The following is a 23,881-nucleotide window of genomic DNA, read 5'->3' as shown; positions in this document are numbered from 1 at the left end:
TCTGTCATGTTTCAAAACAAACTCATAAAGTAGAAATGAAACCGTGAAAGCTTCAAGCGGAAATGATGCAAACCCAAAACCCACATATCTGCTAAGTGTGCTCTGGCAGTCGTAGTGGTGAGTTTCGTTCCATTAGAGTTTCACAAGCACATAAACACGTGAAACTCAAAATCAGACAAGTGACGGATGAGTTTCCTCAGCCCCTCAGTGCTGGACCGACTCCTGTGCTCCCATCATGGTAATAATCCCGTGTTCCCAGAAGGTAGTGCTCGTCGCCAGTGGTGATCCATCACTCCCTATTGGAGCTGTTCCTGTTCTATGAACCAGAACCAACATGAATGGTGCTTTTGAATGTAAACATTCTATCTAGTAGCTGATGTTAATTTGGTATGTTTATCCTAAAAAAAGAAAACTGCCATTAACTATGCACTTTCTGTGAAAGCGCAATATTTCTAGAAAAATATTTCTGCAGACAACCTTTAATGCATCAGTGACTGCATGCAGCACAACAAGCTGTAACATGTCAGTCATGAGTGCAAGCCCTTATAATGCACGCAAGCCAACATATTTTTTTTAATAATAAAACCTGTTTAAACTTTAAGGATGGTGAAACATTGTTTTTAGTTTTTTTAACATGTTCTTGTGGCATTTTTTCTGATGATGGAGGACTTAAATTAAGAAAATTAAGCTTAAAATTGCATTTCTGAGAATATATATTCAAATCATTGTGCATCAGGAGCAGACATGAAATGTCGTTTGGAAAGGAGTGCATTTGTGACGTAGAAAATACATTGGTTCCCTTCTCCAAGCTCTCAGCAATAGAGAGGGGAAGAGGGGCGGTGTTGCTCTGTGGCAACAGTCTTGGGCACGACTCAGAGGTGAATTTCTTTTTTACAATTTTTTTTTTTTTTTCTCATAAAATAAAATATGCATGTCGAAAACATGCAAAAAGAAAAAAACAAAGTATTTTGATAAATTTTGGACTGCAGAGGGCCAATATTATTTTTTCCAGTATTCTCTATTTAAACGTGCCAAATCCGTTCCTTCTATGTAATTAATAAATTGATCCCGGATTTGATGACAATTATGTTGTTCTTGTTTTATTTTGTAAGGGATGTTTTTTCTCCCAAGGGAAGTGTTATTAATATTTTTGATATCCGTCTTCTTACTGTAGGTTCAGAGGTGAATTTCTAATGAACTCCTGCCGCTCTGCAGAAACTATGTCCTAGAAAACCACACAGAAATTTTGAGTTTGGCTAAAATGCCATAGTCATAATGAAAAGACCACTGGGATTGCTTTGAAAGTAGATGAAAAGATGATTGGAGTGGGACTTTAAATAGAAAAATGAGGTTAAATGTCTGACACTGGCAAACTCTGAAGACATCAATATTTCTGTGTCATGTATCCCACCTAAAGTTCTACTCCTTCTTGTTGTTTTTTTCTTCATCTCCCCTCATTTTGTAATTGTTTCTTTGCTGTTTCTCCTTTTTTGTATAAAATATGTTCATATGTCAAATGAAGATGGTTTATACTGAATATAACCTTCAGCATCTTTCCATTTCTGCACACACACATGGTTTGTCCTCACAAAAACGCAGGCAGCCCAGAATGCAGCAGTCCATGACTCTGCACTCTGTGTGTGTGTGGCAGACGTGTGAGCCTGTGTGGGCCCGGTTCCTGTGAGCTGTGGTGTGCTGCTGGAATTTAGAAACACTCACACTGCATTTTTTTCTTTTTTTTAATTTGAGCTTCTTGATGTAAACTTACCCTTGTTTGAGCACATTAGTTTTGTTCACAGCAAATGTTTGCAGGGATTTCTCCTCTCCAGATCATTTTCCTGCTAGCTTACAGCCCCTCACTCCCCCAACCTAACCAACAAAAATGGTGAGCAATATTGTAGCTATCCAGCCGTACAGTTTTGAGCCAGCTCGGATGAGGAAAACAAAGACGTTCATGGATCTATTTGCAAGTGGATGCATCAGAATGGAGCAGAGCAGGAGCTTGTGGCTCGCACAGCATATTTTCTATGTCACAAATATGACCTTTTTCAAGCAGCTTTTTCTCATCTGCTCCTGATTCACAACAATTTTAATAAAGTAATATAAAAAAATGTAATTTTTAGCTTAATTTTCTTTATTTATGCCTCAATCATCAAAATGCTGCACAAATTTCATTTAAATACCAAAAACACAATTTTTATCAGAGTGGGTGTTTTAAGATTGAGATGTAATCTGTAGAAATACCAGCAAATATCTTCAGAAGACGTTCACATCAGCGGTTTGTGTGAAGGGCATTGATGATTCCAGATGGCATGAGGAAAACATGCTTTGAGTGACGCTGTCACAAAAAGACGGTTTCAGTTTAGACAGTACAGCTCTTACGAAGTGCGGGTCTCTCTCCAGATTTCTCCCCGACCCGTTTGGGAGGTTTGTTGTGACCAGTATGACCTCCATTAGCCGTTAATGCTGACGGACAGAAACCTGCTGCAGATTATACTTCCTTGCCCACGGTTCCCTCAGACAGACTGTGTGGGAATCTGAACTGGCAACTATGTGGTGGTGGCACACTTGAATTCCCGCCCTTCAAAGGTCAGCGTTTGTATCACAATGAGAACGTTTTTGCATTCTCAGCATTTTCTGAAAACCTGAAAATGTAACTCTTTCTGGTACATTTTTATAAAAAAAAAATGTTTTTTTAAGTGTTGTGTAAAAAAAGTTGAAAGTAAACGGATTGCAGGTTTCTGATGCTAATGCCTGTTGTGTGGGTCCGCCAACACGTCAAGTTTCTGCTGTAATCCCTGAATAATCTGCTGTAATGAATGTGAGGGAATCTGAAATGTTGGTTAAACCTTCAGTTTGTGTGTAGGTTTATGGATGATGATGGTTTGTGTGTGTGAGAGTGGAGGAATGCTGAGCTTTGGTGAATCGGTGAGAACCGGTGTGAGAAGCGGACCTGCATGAGGAGCCGTTTGTTTCCTCAGTCTGCTGTGGCACCAACATTTCTGTTTTATTATCTTTTGTTGCCAAATAATGGTCTGGGCTTCAGTTGTTCAAGCAGAAAGCCTAATTGGAAACTGCTGCTGGATATTTGAACAGTAAGCGAGTCCCAAAGTCTTTTTCTTTGTTTTTTGTTTTGTTTCCCAACTGCAGATTTCCAGGAAGTAATAAGCCACAATTGTGGGCTTTTTCCCCTCAGAATTTGCTGCAGCAGTGTGAGTCCTACATACTTTTAGAAAGGTGCTTCTGTTTCTGTGTTTTCCTTAATTCAACACGTTAAATAATCTGCCTGAATCAGAGGAGCAGCTTGGATGCCAAATGACCTCGGGCTGGTTTTTCCCATGGAAAATGCTCTTCCTCAGAATGTTATCTTGAAGATCTTTAAGCCCAAGTGCAGGTTATGTGTCAGTCTTTCTGCTCATACAAACTTGATTAGCATCATAAAGAGGGGCTTGGAGTTCCCTTTAAGAAATAGATTGATTCTAAATGATTTAGGCTTGACGTTTTGGACATTTTTAATAAGACACTAATAGGAATCTGCTGATTTCTTTTTACCCCGGAGTGCTCCGATGACTGCTGGTCTTTGGTTGACCCTGAAACTGCAGTTTGAAAGGATAGATCTGTGAAGGATGCACAGTTTATGCCTCTGTCACAGCAGAAAAATGTTCAAACCTGTATGGAGCACGCAGTTAGGTGGGCTGCAGGAAATATCAAAGTTGTAGACCGCCCTGTGAGCCCATAGAGAGAAAATCTTCAAGTACACTTTTTTTCTATGGGCATGCTGCAGGTGACAGGGCAGGCCAAACGCTTATTCAACATTTAAGGGTGAGGAAATGAGATGCCTGTCTGTCATATGGATTGTTCTTTTTTTAACTCTCTAAAACTTGTGTATGTGCATCTTGCATGCAGCTTGATTGTTAGAAATGAGGAAATATGACAGTTTAGTTTTTGTGAGAGTTCTACAGGTGTCCTACCGGCACTTATCTATCATCTGCACCCTCCGTGCATGTGGCATTTATTCGAGATCAGTGAGGAGCCGGTATGTACACCTCACTAATGACTTGAGTGTGGCGTTCAGGCACTGTACGACAGCATCACCTGCATGTCATAAGTGTGTGTATAGCTTCCATTAGCCCAGGGGTCTGCAACCTGGGCCTCCACATGTGTCTCTTTTATCTGTCCGTGGTGGCTCCTTGGCCAAACATAAAATAAGTCATGGAGACTGCTGACCCAACCATGTCGACCGTTGGAGTCGGGAGCTCCCTGTTAATGGCTGCCTAACCAAAACTACTTCAAGTAAACAAATAAACAAAGCCTGCAAACTAAGACTATCAAGATCCAACCCCAAACTAGAATAACAAAACCCAGCTGTGTAAGAGTGTTGAGGACAAAGTGGTAAAAAAAAAAAAAAAGCAATTCTTTAAAGTAAGGATTACTTAATTAGCATTTATCTATTTTAAAGTTTGATCTTTTATGAGTTAAAAGCACATATTACCTTGTGCTGAACAATACTGGTTACCATCTGCCCAGAACTGTACTGAGATGATCCTGTTCGGCACAGAGTATCTTTTATTTTGAAAATAAGTAAATCACATTTTGAGAGATGCTAGGTTATTTTTATTTATTTGCTTTCGTTTGTGCCAAAAAATTGACAAAATTCATGTTTATTATTAAAAAAAAAAAAAATAAAAAGGTCATGAATGCAAATCCAAATTTCTTAAAGGCTAAAGTAAGACTATATGGCTCCTTCTGAGTTTTGATCAGTAGAAAACAAGCCCAAATGGCTCTTTTACTATTAAAGGTTGTGGACCCCTGAGCTAGAATGACAAATACTTAGAAATACACACACAACATGCACAATGTCCCTTAAGGTGGCTGCATGAACCTCGTTACCTGACAAGGCGCTTCTGCCCTCCCGTTAATGCAACCGCTTCTCTCTACAACCCTCTACAAGCCTGGACGACTCAATAACCACGTACAGGTGAATTTGACTGAGGCTGTAAAGATGCAAAAATGCAATCAGCAGGCAGTTGACGGCACTGTTTTTATTCTGTAAATGTAATCCAAATGTGCTAATGAGACTCTAAGAAATGAACATAAAAAATTTGAACCAAAAAAAACACTTTTTTTTTAATATATACAAATAGTTTTTTATTTTGTTTAATATTCATTGGCTCTATTTTCCATTTCAATTGGAAGCGACACATTTATCAGAATAATATTCATAATCTTCTACTTTTTTAAAACATATTCTCGCTAATCCTAATTTTTTATCTTTTAATTTATGCAAATTGTTCAAGTTATAAATGAAAGGATGTGGTGTCTGCTGGCTCCCACATCGAGCGTTTGAAACAACCAATAAACTAGAGTTGAGTTCAGTGTGACAGAATTTCGGGGCAAATCACTGTTTTTTTACTGGTTCCAACATGACTAATTTTGTGACACAAGTCACCCAAAATGGAGACTGAATTGACTTAATTTTGTCGAAGGTGAAAGTAAGTCATTTCCATGGGTGACATCACACTCACTCGCTCCAGTTCTCATATACAGTCAATAAAATTATTCTACATTTAAACTTCTTGATAATTCATAGAATTGACAAACAGGCAAATCTGGAGATTACATTGTTGAAAATCAGTAATCAAAGTTTCAAGTCTTTTGTAAAGACTTCTCTGAACTTTGCAATTGGTCACAGTTTTACGTTATTTCATTGTTGCTTTACTTTTAGTTAATATATACATTTTATCTTATCAATTAACGTGAAACTGTATCTTATTTGTCTTATTCCTGGTGTTTTTCCCCTTTTTATTAAAAAAATGTGCTAGGATTATTTTGAAAGAAGCCGGTTTTCTGCACTTCTGCGTCTTAACAGTCATTCATGACTGTGATTCTGAGTGTGACCGTCCAGCACAGAGCCCACATCCAGACCTTCTGCTTCTGTCCTTCTTTAATAGAAACTACTTATTGCAGTGTCATATCAGCTCAGTCTTATATCGCTACGCTCTGCTGGAGCTGAAATTTGACTGTCAAAATGAGCTGCAACAGTCATTTCTCTTCCCTCACTTCTCTCTGTCATACATTCATCTTATTTCCTCCTCTCTCTTCTATATGTGATTTTTATCATTTAGCAGCTACAAGCATCACATCAAAACTTTGTTATCAGAGTGTTGGGAATAACTGGATTTCAGTTTTTGCCTGATTAAAAAATGTCTGCATTTTACATTGAGGAAAATGTCAAATAGTGGTTTCAAAAAGTAGTTCGATTTTGCACATCTGCTAACCATCTATTAGAAGCTATCCTTTAGTATCAGGAGGATCAGAAGTGTCCTTCCAGAAGCTTTTCTCTAGATGTGTGAAGTTTATTTTCAAGCTAGCCTCTTTGAAGTGGTGAACGCTGAGACAGTTCAGCCACAGATGTTTTCCAAAATAAAATGATACATTTTATTTATTTTTTTCTGTCATTGAATTTCCATGATGCAAACAAAGCCTTTTATAGCTTAAAGGAAAAGTTCTGCCATGTGTGAATGAATCTTTCAACACCTGAGATGTTTGTGGTGCTCTTTGACACACCTTAAATACCTAAAGGGCCCATACCATGATTTTCTTAAGTCTTTCAGAGTAAACTATATCCATATTACCTTTGGGACACTAAAGAGCAAATTATTTAAGTTATATTATTTATTTTTATGAACTACCCAGAATGAAGATGACGATCTCTGAAGCTCCGCCTTGCGCTCCTTGTGGGTGCCGCCCATTTCATGACGTCATCCTAGAGCCGGCCTCGGCAGCATGTCTACGTTTCCTCCACAAAAACGAACAACATCCAAACTTTTTCAAAGATGGATGCACATACTGTATATCTGCCTTTTAGCACACTGGTTCACAACACTAATACAGCCGGCGTCTGCACAACTGTGCCTGGACCGGGGGAGGCGTGTGTGTGTGTGTGTGTGGGGGGGGTCTTAAGGAGCCCGGCGTCTAAAGTAAACAAACACCTGTTTGACTCGGAATTTATCAGGGGACTGGACACAAATGGAAGATATGTGGTAGGGATGTAAAAAATAGTTGCGTGTCGAAAATTGATTGAGCTACTGCAGTGTATATGAAAACCACAGATATGATCAAGATTATGTTGGTTTAAAGGTATAAAATTAATCAAGATGTAAATAACTGATTTCTGGCAAAGTGCAGTTTCTTTTTTTTTTTTTACTGTCTTTGTCTTTTTATTTACATGCGATGCAAACAAAAAGATGTCCAATCAATTGCTTGCTTCTTCCAAGTCCATACCTGAAAACATTTCTCTCTCAAAGACCATGCATTATTATTTATATCCATATGAATAAGAAATATCCACATTTTGGAGTTTTTAGTTAAAGAACCGGACCGTATCACCAAAACGCGAGTTGAATCCTTTATGTGTCAGTTCATGGACCATGTACCGAGGTGCGTATCGAAGAGGGAAAGATACACACCCTGACATATGATATTGTGCATTGAAAATTAAAGAGTTTTTGCTGATCTTTGCTATCTCAGCAAAGAAAGTGTGTGTGTGTGTGTGTGTGTTGGCCTTAGAGTGGTGCTGGCAGCGCAGACTCTTCCTGAAAGGGGCGGGTCTCACTTTGTGACATCAGCCCGTGAGAACCCGTGCATTTTCATGGGTATGGGAGGGGCTGGTGTTGGGAGCGCAGGTTTTTAGAGGATTACTCAAAAATGTGTGAACGGATCAAAATACCGCTTTGGGGTTCTTTATAGTGAGGATTGGACAGTAAAATGCACCTAAAAGCTCAAGAAGTTGATTTTTCATGGTATACGCCCTTGACAATTTACGCGATCACTGATTCACAGGTTGCATAATGGCGTAAAACTGCGCTTCTCCGACAGAAATGACTGGTTTATGTTGATGGCATTAGTACTTCACTACTGTAAAGTGTTGCATGTCAGTCTTAGGATAGTTTTCTCCTCTTCAGAATCTGCTGGAATGACATCAATTGGGTAAATTGTTGCGGAGTTATGGTAGTCGAAAAAACTCTAGGGCTGAAACTCCGGTGGTTAAATGTAGCATAAAAACAGTGCTGGTTTGATGTGTGCCGTCTCCCATTATCTCCAGCACGCTCTACAGTTGTTTGGATTGTGACATTTGGGGACAGTCAGGATAGATCGTGTTTGCATGTGTGGGATGCTGCAAAGAGACTGTGAGAATGAAGTGCTGTGTCCACTATCAACAGGGGAGCGGTGAATTATACCATTGTGCTCTCATTACAGCTGCCTTTTGTGTGGAAGGTGGCAGCTGTTAATCTTGGCACGCTTCGACTGGCCTCGGATTATCGCGAGCGCACACACACATGCGTGCTCCTATAGAGGGTTGCAGCCTCTGATAAGCTGTGGCCAGTAGCTTTTAAAAATCATGAAGCTGCTACTGTTCATCATTTCAAATACTAGCTCTCCTCTTCTGTCTCGTGCTCCTGCACAGCAACATTTGGGATTGTGGTTTTCTTTATGTCGCCAAACAGAAAGCCTATTGAGTCCGTCTCCCCATGTCATGGGATAGATGGGACCGCCGAGACTTTCCTGACCCGATTGCAGCTGAAAATGACCCCGAGACTGTTGCTCATCACCAGCGCCTTTGTTCTCTCGCTGTGAGATTCTAACTTCTTCCATGTCTGTTCTCTTGCAGCTGGGATGTCCTGAATTAGCCCTCTGGTACCAGGGAGAGGTCTGCTGATGGGACCTGCTGCACCATCATGAGCTTACAAGATGGCGGCTGCAGCTATGCCGGCAGCGCCAATTTGGCCTCCATTACCGGGAGCATGCGGCGGCGCCTGGAGGACCAGGAGTTCACCCTGCGTGTCTATCCAGGCACCCTGGCGGAGGGCACCATCTACTGCCCCGTCAGCGCTCGCAAGAACACCACTGCCGCTGAAGCCATCGAGTGCCTCATCGAGCGACTACGTCTGGATCGGACCAAATGCTACGTCTTGGCAGAGGTGAAGGAGTTTGGAGGGGAGGAATGGATCCTCAACCCAGGCGACTGCCCTGTGCAGCGCATGATGCTGTGGCCGAGAAGTGCCCTGGAGAACCGCAGCGGCCTGGGCAGCGGGGAAGACTACCGCTTCCTGCTGCGGGAGAAGAATCTGGATGGATCTATTCACTACGGCGGCAGCCTGCAGAAGTGGCTCCGGGTGACGGAGGAGCGTCGGCGCATGGTGGAACGAGGTTTCCTCCCTCAGCCCGCAGGAAGCGATCCTCCGTCCGACCTTTGCGCCCTCCCGGAGCTGACGGAGCGCACGCTTTTGGAAAGCCTCCGAGCACGCTTCCGACAGGAGAAAATCTACACCTACATTGGGAGTATTCTTATTGTGATTAACCCTTTCCAATTCTTACCCGTCTACAACCCCAAATACGTCAAATTGTACGACAACCACACGCTGGGAAAGCTGGAGCCGCATATTTACGCTGTGGCGGATGTGGCCTATCACGCCATGCTGCAGCGGAAGAAGAACCAGTGCATCGTCATTTCTGGGGAGAGTGGATCCGGGAAAACGCAAAGCACCAACTTCTTGATTCACCACCTGACGGCTCTGAGCCAGAAAGGCTTCGCCAGTGGGGTGGAGCAGATCATCCTGGGAGCAGGACCTGTGCTGGAGGTAAGAACAATCATATTAGTGCAGTTTAAGGTTCCACAATATAAACAGATATATTATGATGACGATATCAATATTTGCGATGTATTGTGCAGGCCTAGTGTAAATTAAAAGTCACTGTTGTCTTTTTTTTGCCCTGAGATTGATGCATTGAGCAGTGCTGCTTGATTTGTTTCCCATCCAGATGTGTCTTCCCATGATCTCTAGTTTAACTCTAATGCTACGTTCACACCGGGGAGATGTAACGCATTCAGAAATACGTTACGGTTGGAAGAGGCTTGGAGCAAAATATCAAAGCGGTGCAAATCTGGTGAATCTTGCTCCAGGTTTTTTTTTTTTTTTTTTTAACCATTCCATTTCAATACATGAAAGACTTGTCATAGAATTACGGCTGGGCACCAACTGCCATTATTATTTTTTCCTTCATAATCAATTTTCAAATGTTTGGCACCTCTTTAGGGTGCTATCCATACGTCACTACCAAATCCAAGACCCTGATTGGTCAGAGTTCAAAAGTTGACCTTTCAATGGGTGTTCAGTGGATGCACATTTGTACATTTAGCCCAAAAACTGATTTTAAATTTTGTGTAATAACAGGTGATCAGTTCAGTTTTGAACACAGAAGCCCGAAACACGCCCTAATGAACATTGACATAGACTTTTTATTGGTAGTGGGTGCTTGAGCGGGCGTTGCCCTCGTTGCTGTTAACGTACCATAAGAAGTTTGTTTGTGTAAGGATTGTAGAAGAAGCCAGAAATTAAGTTTAAGGCAGAATGCAAGTTTAGTTTGAGTATCTTTAAAGATATTTCAGCTTCCAGCTTATTGCAAATATCTAAGGTTTGATGGAGAAGGTTTAAACTATATGTCTGTGCTCTTTTAATCTTTTTTATGACCTTTTGACTGCAAGAATTTCTCATTTAAATTCTCTGGGTTGAAAAAAAATATTTATTTTCTCTTCATAATTTGACTAAAAATTGCTGTTTTGTGCTAATCACTGTGCTTGAACCTTGAAATTCCTTAAAAAATGCTTTTCAAAAGTGGACATTATCTGTAATTAGTTGTGTAAGTGTAGCCATTTGTGAAATTAAAAACATGTTTATTTGTTTATTCATTTTTCTTATATTTTTTTAATTTCCTTTTAATAGATGGTAAAAGCGTTGTTGTTGTGCAATGAGGTCCAAGATAATGCAATTCATATGTTGTGAATTATAGCAAAGGAAGCGAGGAAAGGAAGTGACAAAATCCTAAAGAAATCTGTTTTTTTCATGTCAGCGCGTGAGAGCAGCCATGAAATGGATTATAGAAACGTCCCTCCGAGGCTGGAATGCTTAAACAGACAGTGGAGTCTATATTTATCCCCAGCTTTACCGCACATTACTTTTTTATATATTACATGAACTGGAAAATGTTTTTTTTTCTCCTGTCTCCAGTTTCTGAGGGAGGCCTAATCTGCTCTGGATTATAACTCCATAGTGGATTATGGAATGTCGTTGGGAGTCGGTGTTTTGGGAAGGTCTGAAGGTCGACATGCTCTGTTTATCCCGCTGGATGTGACAGTGAGCTCTGTGTTCCAGTGTTGAGGGTTTTTTGTGCAGCTGTTTTGTTCTGCGGCTCGACACTTCCTGTCAGGATGCATGTGGATGTGTGCATGATGGCACCACGTGCAGCGGAGGTTCATTCTGACGGATGCATGGTTTGCTACTCGAAAAAATTTGAATCGGCTAAGCTGTCTGCAGAGCCATACATCTCTGGACACCTCTTGCGCAATTCAGTCCAGCTGTTGCTCTCACATGGGGTTCGGTTAAAGATCCAGCTGGGAGAGCAGGCTGCCTGTAGAGGTGTGCATGCCAGAAGCGGCCCGCTAAAAGGCTTGTTTTGATAATGGTGCAGATAGAAGACCATTACTGGACTCTGAGGAACTGGGCACCATTAGCGGCTTGTGTGCTGCGGGTGAAAGCATGACTGTCTGATGTGTCACTTCTGCAACAGTCAAGTGTCTGACCAAGGTGTGGGAAGCAACGTAACGAGAGAAAAAACTCCTGAGGGAGAAGTTGGGTCATTTATTTCTCTTTTGGACGGGGCAGCTAAAGCCCTAAAGTACTTTGCCTTAAAAACATGTTTTTTGACTTTCCTATAGACAGATGACAACCCTCCCATGACTTTACTGCAAGAGCATGAGGCTACAGGCCAAATAACTCTGGATAAACTAGAAATGATTCAGTCTAACTCTGCCCAAAGAGAAACATCCAGCCTCCAGGACTTGGTACTTGCAGTGAAACTGTTAGACAAAACTTCAGATTTGAATAAAGGGTCATAAATGGATCTGCACAGCCATTAGTTTGTTTTTTATCTCTAACGTATGTTTATGTGGAGCAGATATGAGCGTTTAACAACACAGCTATGAAACATGTTTGTAAAGACAAAACCATTAAGGAAATCAGGGTCACTTTTGGCATTTAAATATCCAATTTTGCGCTAAAGTTATAGCAAAAATTCTCACAAATTTAATGGGAAATGTAATAGTTTGCCCACCCTTCGTCTACTTTGAGTTTGGGTGTGGTATTGGCAGCTGTCAATAGTTCAATTCATTACATGTTCAAATGAACGTTCAATCTATAGTATTTTTTTTTTCAAGCAGCAGCTCATGACCCGGGATGTCTCAAAGTGCTGAACAAATCTAATGCGGTCACAGCAGTCACGTTCCCAGTAGCTGTGAAGGTGGAGGAAGAGCGACTGCAGCAGGTAGCATTTAGAAAGATGAATAACACTTTGCTGTGCTGCATCGACTAAATCATGTCTGGATCCGACAGGCAGGAAATTGTCCTGGGGAAAAGGATGGGGAATAAGTAGGAGACAGAATCTCTGTATTTATGATATTTTCTGGTGAAGTTATTCTCTTGTGAATCCTCCAAATGGAAAGTTCTGGAAGACGCTCTGTTTCTTCTACATGCCCAATGGGACCTGCAAACTGCTACACATTTGATTTGTGCTGCAATGTGTCTGGACCTTTAAATAAAAAAATGGACAAAATCTAAGAAGGTTAAAAAAATAAAGAATTGACTATGAACCAAAATCTTTTAATTGGCTTTTTGTTTTATTCTGACAGAGCTTTAGTAAAAACTTGAATAGAACCAGCTTTAGGGTATGCGAAATTCCTATCATTTCCCCTTTTGTATTACTATTTTTATTACACTATATTTTTCAGTACTACAGTAGTGTTCTAAACATCTTGTTGATGTTTTAAACTAGCTTAAAATTGCTACAAGCTCTCATAAATGTTCACCAAAAATGTTTTATTTTTATTTTTTTTGCTCAGGAAGCTGTTTTTTAAAATAATGACTGAAAATCTCAAGATGACCTTAAATGCCAGTAGCATTTTGCCATTTCTGACCTCAGAGCATCAGTGTTATTTGGGACTTAAATTCAGGAACTGCAATATGCAAATGTTGACTCGCATGTAAATGGGTTAAACCAAATGTTTTCCGGATGCCTGACAGTTAAATATATATCAGCGCTTAAATTGTTCAATACGTTAAACTAAGAGCAAACTGGAGTTCAGTCCAAATCAAGACCACCTCAAAAGATGGGTCAGAGAGCAGTTCCTGGTCTTGGACCAGGGTCCACTTGGTTGTATTCAGACTGAAAATTTGTTCTGGATTATCAGTGGAAACAAACTCAGGTTAACTTTTAGTTAATCACATGTGTCTAGTCTTCATACACCATACGAGTTGCCTAGTTGTTCAATTTTTGAGGTTGTACCTTTTATAAGCCTGAAGTTGAGTATTTGAACTGCTTCACCACTTCAGTTTTATGTTCCTTCAAACGTTTCAGGAAAGGTGATTTTAAATCCAGATGCCATGACTCAACATGAAAATATACTGTACATGGTTACTACAAAACAAACAACTTTAAAGTGGAAAACATTGGAAAAAAGAAAACTGACAAATCATTAAAAAAGGAACTGTAGAACGGTTTTAAAGTTATTCAAGTAGATTGTGTAAGCACAGTAGTTTTTCTGCTGTAACCAACAGTGATGCTGTTCAACAATCCACAACTTTAAAACATTTTTACATCCACTTGCCAAAGTCTTTGTCGCTACTTTTTCTTCCTGTGTTTTAAATTGATATCTTTTTGCATTGTTGTCCAATAAATCTATGTAAGAAAACTAGTGCCCAATGTGAATATAAAAATAGGACAATTTTCTTTCTGTAGGACTCCTGTCTGTCTGGCTCAGATCCTGTGGTGGAGCCTTGATTTAAGAACATTTGTATGAAAGCCTGTAGACGCAGATAAGTCATTCTTTTTGGATTCACTTAAGAGGCTTACTGCCAACTGGACAAATGCTAGGCGGGTGGGGAACCTGCAGATGAGTGAAATATTAGTTATTTAAATCTTCATCTTTAAAAATGCTTTAAATTAATGATTGTAAATCGGCTGTGCCTTTCGCGTTGACTTTACCAAATTAAAATGTGAATAAAATGGCACTGTGGGGTGTGCCTTGAGGTAAAGAGGCTTTTTCAAGCCCAAACCGTGAAAGCGTTTCTGCTTTCTGAGATGAAAGAAAATAAGCTTTTAATGAAAGTGAAGGGAGAAGCATAAATCTGAAGCACTCGCAGCAGCCTGTACCTTCCACTTTGGAGTCTAAACTATGACGTTAAGCTGGCCTATCCTACGCCTTTCGCTGCATCCAGCTGTGGCTGGATTTGCAAACTTCTCTACATCCTGTCAGCTGCAGAGCAACAAAGACCAGATGTTTTGTAGTCATCAGCTTGGATGCAGCAATTCAGGCAAGACAAACATGTTCTAATAAATGCCTTAGCCACACAAGTGCCCTCATGGGTGGATATGAGCTGTCTGCAGGTGAAAAATGGGTAAACTTGTACAGGCACGCAGGTGGCCAGGAGGAAATATCAAGGTCGTAGAGCGCTTGTTGAGTCCAGAGTAAAAATGTTTGTAGATTTTTGTATTTCTATGTGGACAACAGTTCGTAGTGAACAGTTCTTCAACCCCTAAATCCTGCAGACTCCTCAAGGATCCTGTTCATGCCCTCCTTGACTGTTTCAATTTAGCCCTTGTAGTATCTTATGGCCTTACATTGACGTGTTATCCGTCCCATGACAAATGTGGACAAAGGTGGACAGTCTACCACGGACATCAATGACTATCAAAAATCCTTAAAAAAAAAAAAGAAAAAAGTTCAGCGCACTAACGTTAACATACCTAGGAAGGCACAAGGGATACAACAGTAGGCTATCAGAGGGTAGTTTGTGTGGTCATCCCATGGGCGTCCTATGGAAACTTTCATATCATCTATATAGCACACGGTCGGTAAGGAGCCATTTCTCGCACCTTACTAATGAGGCATAAGGGCACCGTACAACAGCATCACCTGTACGCCGGAAGTGTGTGTAACTTATAGTATTCTTACAAATACGTCACAACACACTCTCCACACACACAGCAATGATGCGTTTTATCTTCAGGACGTCCTTTACAGTGACCAAACTGCGAGACACACCCACCCTCCCCTTAAGTCTACAACCCTCCACTGGCCTGGACAACCCAATAACCCGCAGCACCCGTAGAGGTCAACCCCATGTATGTGTACGTGACTAACCCTGGGCTCACACTGCACCCAGTGCGAGTCTTTACATAACTTGAAAATTGCGAGAGGCATTAAGACTGCATCCAATTTGATCTGGCCTCTCCGGCGCTCCGTATCCGTTTTGTTGGCTTCAAATTTTTGCCAAACACCGGATACATTTTTGTGAAGTTGGGGCAATTAATGACCTAAACTGGAAATCATGCAAGCTACTGTAAAGTGCTTCTGGTACATTTTTCAAAAATAAAACATATTTTCCGCTGAACTCACTGTTTTCACCGTGTTGTAAACTTTACGTCATTGTGACCACCAATCTGAGTCTCCCCTACTTAAGCGTCACTGGCGACACCTCAGGTGTTAAAGGGTTAATGAAGTGAAACATTTATCACACAAACTAGTAAATGTTGCATTCATTTTGGAATTGAGCATGTTCCCAGCTTTCTGTCTAACGACAGCAAACTCGCAGCTAACAGTGCAGCCCAGAGTGGAGGAGACGGTAGTTTGCTGTGACTGACTTTCCTCTTCTTTCAAGGACACTATGTTTGTGTGTGCATGTCTGTATGTGTGACTTCAGAGGAAGGCCGCAGTCTCCTTTTCTGTTCAGCTGACTGGCAGCAGTGACTGAGCAGCGTTGTCACGCCTGGCGACCTTGCCTTTTGGTCGAGTTCGCCACGGTGACCTTCCAGCTGCAGTGCAGCAACTTCATCAGCGTTTCTCTGAAACGTAGCAGTGTAGTCAAGTTCTTCACATCATCTTAGGGTATCATCTCACATTTTTTGATATACTCACATCCTCAAACCTAATAACTTCCTGTCATGTAGAAGCTTCAGTAATAGGCCGCAAATAGCTGCTGACCACAGCTGTGTAACCCGAGCAGCATTACGGCGCCGGGCAGATGGACCATGCTGTCGGGAAGATAAAAGTATTTTATCTGCTGGTGTGGTCACTCTCTAGTCAAATGAACTCGAGTAGAAGAACGTCAAGTTACTTTTATACAAATAAAATATTTATTCCAATAATTGTCCTCAATTTTGGCCAATTTTGAAGTCTCTATTAGCAACTTTGTAGAACAATCTCATTAGCAAATCCTTTTGCTTTTGTTCTGTACATAGTTACAAGTTGGGGCTGACTGATCTGCAGACACATTGGGAGACGGGTAGCGTTGCCATGGTTACAGATGGTTCAGCAGAGATTTAAATTCCTCCCTCCTTCACCACATTGACAGTCCAATTAGCAAAATCTGTCATTTTTAACATCTGGCATAGTAACATTTATGCTTGTCAATCACAAAACAAATGCTTTTAAATAATCATGTAGTCATTTTTTCAGACATGTTTTATTAACAGGGGATTGTTAGATTAAAAAATGTTGTTATTCAAAGCCTGTTTTCAATAACTAAAACAAAATGACTCCAAAATCAATGAAAACAATCCACATTGTGTTCTGTTGGTGCGAATCTTGCAGGTCTTTTCATTTAAAAGATGAAAAATGTTCTGCACATTTTGCATACTGTCTTATCTGAATCTGCATGCAGCCATTTTTAACAGATGACTGGAATTCTTATATTCTAAGATTAAAGCCCAGAATATTCTGAAGTTTCTGTTTGCATTTTTTACAAAAACGAACATCAACTTAGCCTCAAAAGGAATGTCTTTTTTTGATTAATTTATTTTTATTTTTTATTACTTATTATTTATTGTTCAGGTTTTTGGTTTCTGGTTTTGTTTTTTTTTATTTTTGTTATATTTTATGTTATTTTGATTTATTCTTTTTTATTTACCTAACTGTTTTTTTATTTTTATATATTTTAGATTAATTTTAGTTTTTTATTTAATTTTCATACATTATATTTTTTATTTGATTTGGCTTATTTGTATTTGCTTTTTCATCGCATTGATTTTTTAAATATTTTGAATAATTTATTTTTCATGCATAGCATGAAATAAATAAATATTCATGTTAGTGAGAGTCAGTTCTTTTTGTAAATGTTAATCAGCCCTTGCTGGGCTGCATCCTCAGGCTGATGGAGGCTTTCAGGCTGACCTCATCTACGTGACGGTGTGTGCAGACACACGGGGGCTCCTCAGGGACCTCGTGGGCCAGATTACATCCTGCCTTTGTTCTGATGGTGTGGCCAGCCGACCCAACTAATGCAGTCAGACACCCCTGCACCAGATGGTTCCCATCCAACCCCCCCGTCTTGGTTTTAACCAGGCTCTTAGGGATATGAAGTCTCTAGTGGCTGATAGATGGCTCCAGGTAGTGGAGTGGCCCTCTGGTTAAAAAAAAGAGTTCAAAGGAGCCTGTATCATTACCATTGAGTGTGAAAGGTCTTGAGAAGCTGCCCGGACCCTTATCCACCACCACTGAAGCTGGGATTGGAGCCTACTCCACTTTAATGCTTTAAATCCTCAGTAGCTCGTACATATGGACACACTTACTGTACAGTAACAATACCACGGCCCGCGTGAGAGTGAACCCCGTGAACCTGACGCTGCATATGAAAACAATAACTCCAGACATGGCTTGTGAAGGATGCAGAAGACCACATTTTCTCAGGGTTTGTGTTGGTGTGCTGCTCTTGCAGCTTATATGATCTTTTCATGTTTGTGTGCTGCTGACCTCTGTGCTGTGGAAAGGTGCCTGTCAGAATGTGTTAACCGCAGCGCAGCAAGGATGTGTTCACCTTCAGCTAACAGCCTTCCTTGTCTCTCAATCTCATTAAAGAATCAAGTCAACTTTATTATTCTAATCAGCCGCAAAATGACTGATTTAAAATTCTAGATGTCGAGATCAAAAAATGTCAAATACTATCAAGAAAAATTATTGTTTAAAACGTGTTTAACCTTTAAAAAATGTTAAACATGCGACCTGATGATTCAAAACGGGAATTTTCAGAGATGGCTTGACAATTAAAAAGGCAACAAAAATATGATGTGTTATTGCTGTATGAAATGTAAATTAATGTAAGTACGACTTTGTTAAACTACAAACCTGCACCGCCTGGTGGATTGTTGGAGCATTATGGGTATTGTAGTCAGGAGCCTCAGTAAGGACTTTCTTTTTCAGTGATTATGTAAGCTAACATCAACCTAAAACTCATCTTAATGAAGGTCGAAGTGAAGGCAAGGTGATGCTGATTTAATACAATATTGCTTTAATAGATGTCATAATTATTTAGAGCAGTCCCAGTGATCTGGAGCTACCAGTTATACTATAGTGCATGTTATTAGGTCCAGTTCATTTTTTTTACTTGAGCCTGAAGCTGAACTGCTTAAGCTACTGTTCAAATAGATTCAGATGTCCAAAACTAAAGACCAACTTGTGTTTTTATCTAAAAGAAATTACCAAAAAGTCTTAATCTGTGAATCAAACCACAGAAAACATCAGCTAAAATACATTTTAGTTGAACAAACGCGATTAATCATCAACCGCACATAATAAAAGGTATTGTCACGTTTATGAAGTTGTTTTGGTTGATTTGCAAAAACTGAAGTTATTATGAGCGAGTATGTCCACCCTGGAGAATAGGTCAAACAAAAAATCATAAACTTTCTGCATGCTCTCTGCTTTCATAGTGGTTTTTGGAGGCTCGGGCACTTCAGTGAAGGATCACTTCAGCTCTCTGTCACAGATGCTGCCGTTTGGATTGAGCTGAGATGCTAGCTAAGCTTTGCTAGCACGTTCGGCCTTATGTTGAGACGTCAGACTTTTTCTGCGGTCTTCTTTAGTGGGCTGCAGATGGGATGCGTTATCTTAAATCCCTGCTTTTCTCCAACAGCTCCAGTCTCCCTTTCATTACATGAGGCTTAGCTGAAGTCGCTGCCTTTACCTCAGAGGATCAAGTGCTAGTTACCCGTCGTGGGTGAGCGGCGGCTAATCATGTAGCCCACCTTAGGCCTTCCTTGTTCCTGTTATCACCTCCTCTCCTATAATCGGTGTCCTCTGGGCAATGAACAGTCTACAGTACAGCTCCTAAACATCTGTTCCATAGATTACCCCCCCCTGTTCTTTCACTGTAGCATTCCAACTTCTCTTTCTTTGGGTTTTTATCCCTGCAGACAGCTGTACAACATGCTCAACCACTCTGTGGCAGTATAGTTAACCCAGACAGGGTTCAGCCTGACATCAGCGAGCAGCTTTTCTGCTCCAGCTGCTTTTCTCTGCAGCCAGGGAAATAATTTTCTGCCCTTTGCACAGTCCGTCTCCACTGCCCATGCTCCCTGTATTTGAGCAATGCATCATTGGCTCTGCCGGTTGTAAAAATGCTCTCTCTGCAGTGTGTTTTCCCATTAACTCAGTGTGAGCTGATCCTCATTCATCACCACAAACCCGGTTTAGACCCTCAGCCGGTGTATTTACTAAGTACTCTGAATGGTCTCGTCTCCCGAGGATTCCTCCCAGCTCCACCCACCAGATTTAGGGAAAGTCTTGGACAGGAAATTGATGGCCTAAATGGGTCTGATTCAATTAAAGCTTTTAAATGTGATGCCACAGCAATCAGGGCCAGATGACATTAGGAGCCTGGTTCGGACACGGAGCCATCTGGACTCACAAGGCGTCTGACGTGGTTTAGCTTGAATCCATCAAACTTGTTCTAATTTCATCTTCAATGTTAGAATTTTGTTTCCCTATTTTCAGCTTCACAGATGGTTTGTTTTACATCATCTTCTCTCTTTATGTCCTGCGGTTAAGATGCAGCCTTTTGAGAGGCTATTTTAGATTTGCAAAGAAAACACATCCAGACTTGTTTGTCAGATTCTGGAGAGGGTTTACCTCAGAATAATTGGTAGCCTTTGTGGAGGCGAGCAGTGATTGGTTCTGCACAGAGGACCAAACACCAGAAAGGGCTTTCAGAAAGCAACAATTTCTAAATTGACGTGTTTTAAAGATGTGGGAGTTAAAACCATGTCTGTGCTCGATCTGGTGGCTTTAAAACAGAAAGACATGTTTTGTTTTCTTTTCACTCAGAGGTGGTTATTTCATAATGTCAACTGTCTACTGTGTTGAGTATCACCATAAAATGATGCTTCCTGATGTTTACCTTTTTTTGTCTTAAAAACGCGTGTAGAAGCTTTGGTGTATTTAATACTCTTATCAAGAAGCATCAGTTAAAGCCTTATACTAGATTCATGTGTCACGCATTCAAGAATGCACTGATCAGGGGTTCTTAGTCTTTACAGTGTTCACATTTAACTGTTGCTACCTGATGCTAGAGCATTTCCACCAAGAGACTTTGTGTGAAATGTTGAGGTGGTGCAAATCTCAGAAATCATACTCCAGCATTTTTCTTTCACAGCTATATTCCCATATCTGAAAGCCTTTGTGTCATATAATTCCAGTCGAGCACACTATAATTATCAATTCAAACAGTTGCTACTTCATTAATTTAAAGGGACACCATCCATATATCAAATCTGGGTTCCTGATTTAATATAGTTCAACTGGTTTAGATTTCAGTCTATACATCCATCCATCCATCTTCTTCCACTCATCCGGGACTGGGTCATGGGGGCAGTAGTTTAAGAAAATATGTCCAGACTTCCCTCTCCCCATCACTTCCTCCAGCTCCTCTGGGGGGGACCAAGGCCAGCCGAGAGACATAGTCTCTCTAGCGTGTCCTGGGTCTTCCCTGGGGTCTCCGTCCAGTGGGGCATGCCTGGAACACATCCCCAGGGAGGCTCCATGCCAGAGCCACCTCAACTGGGTCCTCTCAGTTTGGAGGTGAAGCGGCACTACTCTGAGCTCTCTCCGTGTGACTGAGCTTCTTACCCTATCTCAAACTTTCACTCAGTTGCCCCATGTGTTGTATCTAGAGCCTAAAAACTGACTTAAACTTGCATAGTGGAAAGCCCAAAATTTGCATATTCCATCTTTATGTAGACTTTTCTTTGAAAGTAGATGCTTGAACATGCATTGCTGAGGCCTGAGTGAACTTAGCATAAGTCACATGCACCTGAACAGATCACAGCTATAGAGTAAGAACCATGTGAAGCTGAGAGACTTTGTGTTGGTGAAACTTTGCCAAAACCTGCCGTCCTTTGCTGAAGATGAGTTGCAACTGGGCTTCTCAGCAGACATGGTTCAAGAGGTACAAGACAATACAAAAATTAATCAGAAATGTGTTGTGGGTTTTTTGGGTTGTCTGCCCCGTGGAGGGTAATGGAGTGGAGTGATTTTATCGTAACCCTTGTGCTATCCTAGGTATGTTGACATTGGCAGTGGGGTCACGTGTACCCCACAGGATAGTGCGCTGATTTTAATTTTTTTTTTCCAATGATCTTTCATTTGTACTGGTGTCCGTGACAGACCTAAAATCCTGTCCACCCTCGTCATGGGAGGAATAACACCTCAATGTAAGGCTCGGGTCATCTGGACCCCATAAGATAGCACAAGGTTTAAGGGGAGCGCAAATGTGTACTGCAGTTCCCTTAACGCTTGTACAGCCACCTCAAGAGATGTTGGGGAAAATAGTTCATACATTTGTTGTGCATGTGGTAAGTGTATTGTGAAATATTTGTAAGCTTTTGTTGCCTTTTTGTGACAAAGTGACAGTATACTTGAATGCAAAGCAACTTAATAATATTAATAACACTAGTGAAACACCAAACTCTGGTAATATCCTCTGCCTACTAATGTTATAAATAGTATGCAAAGAGACTCGGCGTGTGGGAATCACCTGTTGCAATAAATCCATATTATAAGTAGGACTTTTAGCAGCCTAATGTTTTTTTTTTTTTTAAGTCGTTTCCATCTGTTCTTCTGTCCCTGGACTTATCTCTTTCTCTTTGCAGAGAAATGTTCCACATACAACTTTTCTCGTGTTGAACGCTGCCAGGCTACCATTAGCGCACAAGTGACTGAGATGTAATAGAGAGAATCCTGCTGTCTTCAAAACTAAGAGATTTTTCAGAATGAAAGATCGTTCACATATAATTATTTCTCATAATTCTCTTAAAAAGAAATGTGCATTAACATTTCACTCTATTGGCTCTCTGAGCGTTTTAGGATCCTAAATTTTGATGTGGTCACCTATGTGCCACTGTAGTATTGCCCATTTTTCGCCCGTGGACAGCCAGTATCTTTCACTCTTAAGGGCAGTTTTGACTAAGGCCTATGCAAAGTTCACCTCAAATCCCAGCAGCTCTTAAGGTTGTGCATTCGCAGGTTGTTAGGTTTCCTTCATTCTTGGATTCTTTGTTGCTGCACGTGCTTGACCCAGTTTCCAACCTGCTGCATTAACAAGGATATTCCCCCACGTGCATCTTCAGGGTGGTGACACATTGTGTTAGGGGAAAATTGCTCATCGTTCCACCTCTATTCTCCAGCTCTAAATCCCCTTAAAACCCTTTGGTTTGTTGTTCCCCTCACAAAGCCAAACCTGCACAGAATGGTGCTGGGTTTGTCTTGTTTTAGCAGGTGTTTGATGCACTGGAAGGGCTCCTGTGTGGTCTTCATCTGCCACTGCGAAGGGTGGAGTTAGTGTATCAAAGGCTTAGTTTAATGCATAAGTCAAGCCAGTGACTTGAACTTTCTAACAACATCGCAGCATTTTAGATCATGATCATGAATGAAATGTTTGCGAGGGTCGTATTTGGAAGTGAGACTGTCTAACATTACAGCAGCAATGCTGATACTTTTACTCGCATACATGAGGATAAAGTGATTCTCTGAAAGCCGAGCGTGCTGCTGTAGACGAAGGAATGACTGAATGAATGGCGCAGATGTGACATTGATGAGGACTGTGTGTACGAGTGGGTGGGTGGGTGAATGAAAAGGCGAGGAGTGGCTGGTGGAAGTTTGGACATGTTCCAGACGAGCCGCCGTTCCCACGCAGACTCGGACAGGTGTTGCGCTCCGCTGCATTGTCACGCCTGTTTGTTTTTGTGTTGTGTTACTATTCTGCTCACACAAAGCCGCTCTGAACCCGTCTGATCTGAAGCTTGTGTCGACGGTATCTCTTAATCTTTCCTTTTACGTTCTGCCATCCTCCAGTTCTGCAAGATCGGGCTCTGTTTACCGATAACTTCAGTTTACAGAAGTCGATGGCTCATAATGAGCGGCGGCTTTTGTTCCCAGCTGTCAGGACGATAAATCATACAGACATGGAAGTCAGCACAAACGCTTCTTTTTGTAGCTGACTTTCTCAACTCTGGGATGATATCTGCTGCACTTGAAAAGGAATGCAAATATGCTCCATCATGCTCCTGTAAGGTTACTTTGCTTACCTAATTCATGACGGCTCTCATTTTTGCATTGAATTAATAAAAAGCCCAGATTCTGCCTCAGTTCTGCTACCTTCCTTTCCTCTGCTGAGGCAAACCATCAGTAAAGGTTTTGCTGTATGCACCGCCCCTGCAGCCTGATTGGCTCATCACACTCCAAATATTTACGACATCAAAAGTACAGAATGTCCTTCTAGAAGTTGTGTTTGAAATGAGGTCAAATCAGGGGGTGAAAAAAAAGAATCTGTTGTAAAATACTATTTAGAAATGCGTAGAATTCCAATTTAAACCTTTAGATTGTTCACGTTTATGCCCGGTTATTCAACTTTTTTTACAATTAAAAAAATCGTCTTTCCATTTTGGTGACAATGAGCACCATGTGTTATTGTATCTCACAATAACCAGGTTTCAGATC

At 41.0% G+C, this 23,881-nt stretch overlaps 1 protein-coding gene across 6 annotated transcripts in view; it reads left to right on the top strand.

Moving 5' to 3' along the window:
* The window catches only part of LOC112141239 (unconventional myosin-IXAa), a 132,221-nt gene that overhangs the window by 29,390 nt on the left and 78,950 nt on the right, over positions 1-23,881 (top strand). For all 6 annotated transcript variants that reach the window (XM_024264336.1, XM_036212248.1, XM_036212247.1 and 3 more), the window contains exon 2: positions 8,672-9,641. In XM_024264336.1, coding sequence (XP_024120104.1) covers positions 8,739-9,641 — 903 coding nt within the window. In that variant the 5' untranslated portion in view covers positions 8,672-8,738. The remainder of the gene's footprint in view (positions 1-8,671; positions 9,642-23,881) is intronic.

This window comes from Oryzias melastigma, linkage group LG6 (genome assembly GCF_002922805.2).
Source record: "Oryzias melastigma strain HK-1 linkage group LG6, ASM292280v2, whole genome shotgun sequence".
Taxonomy (NCBI): Eukaryota; Metazoa; Chordata; class Actinopteri; order Beloniformes; family Adrianichthyidae; genus Oryzias; species Oryzias melastigma.
This window is presented reverse-complemented; position numbering and strand designations above follow the sequence as displayed.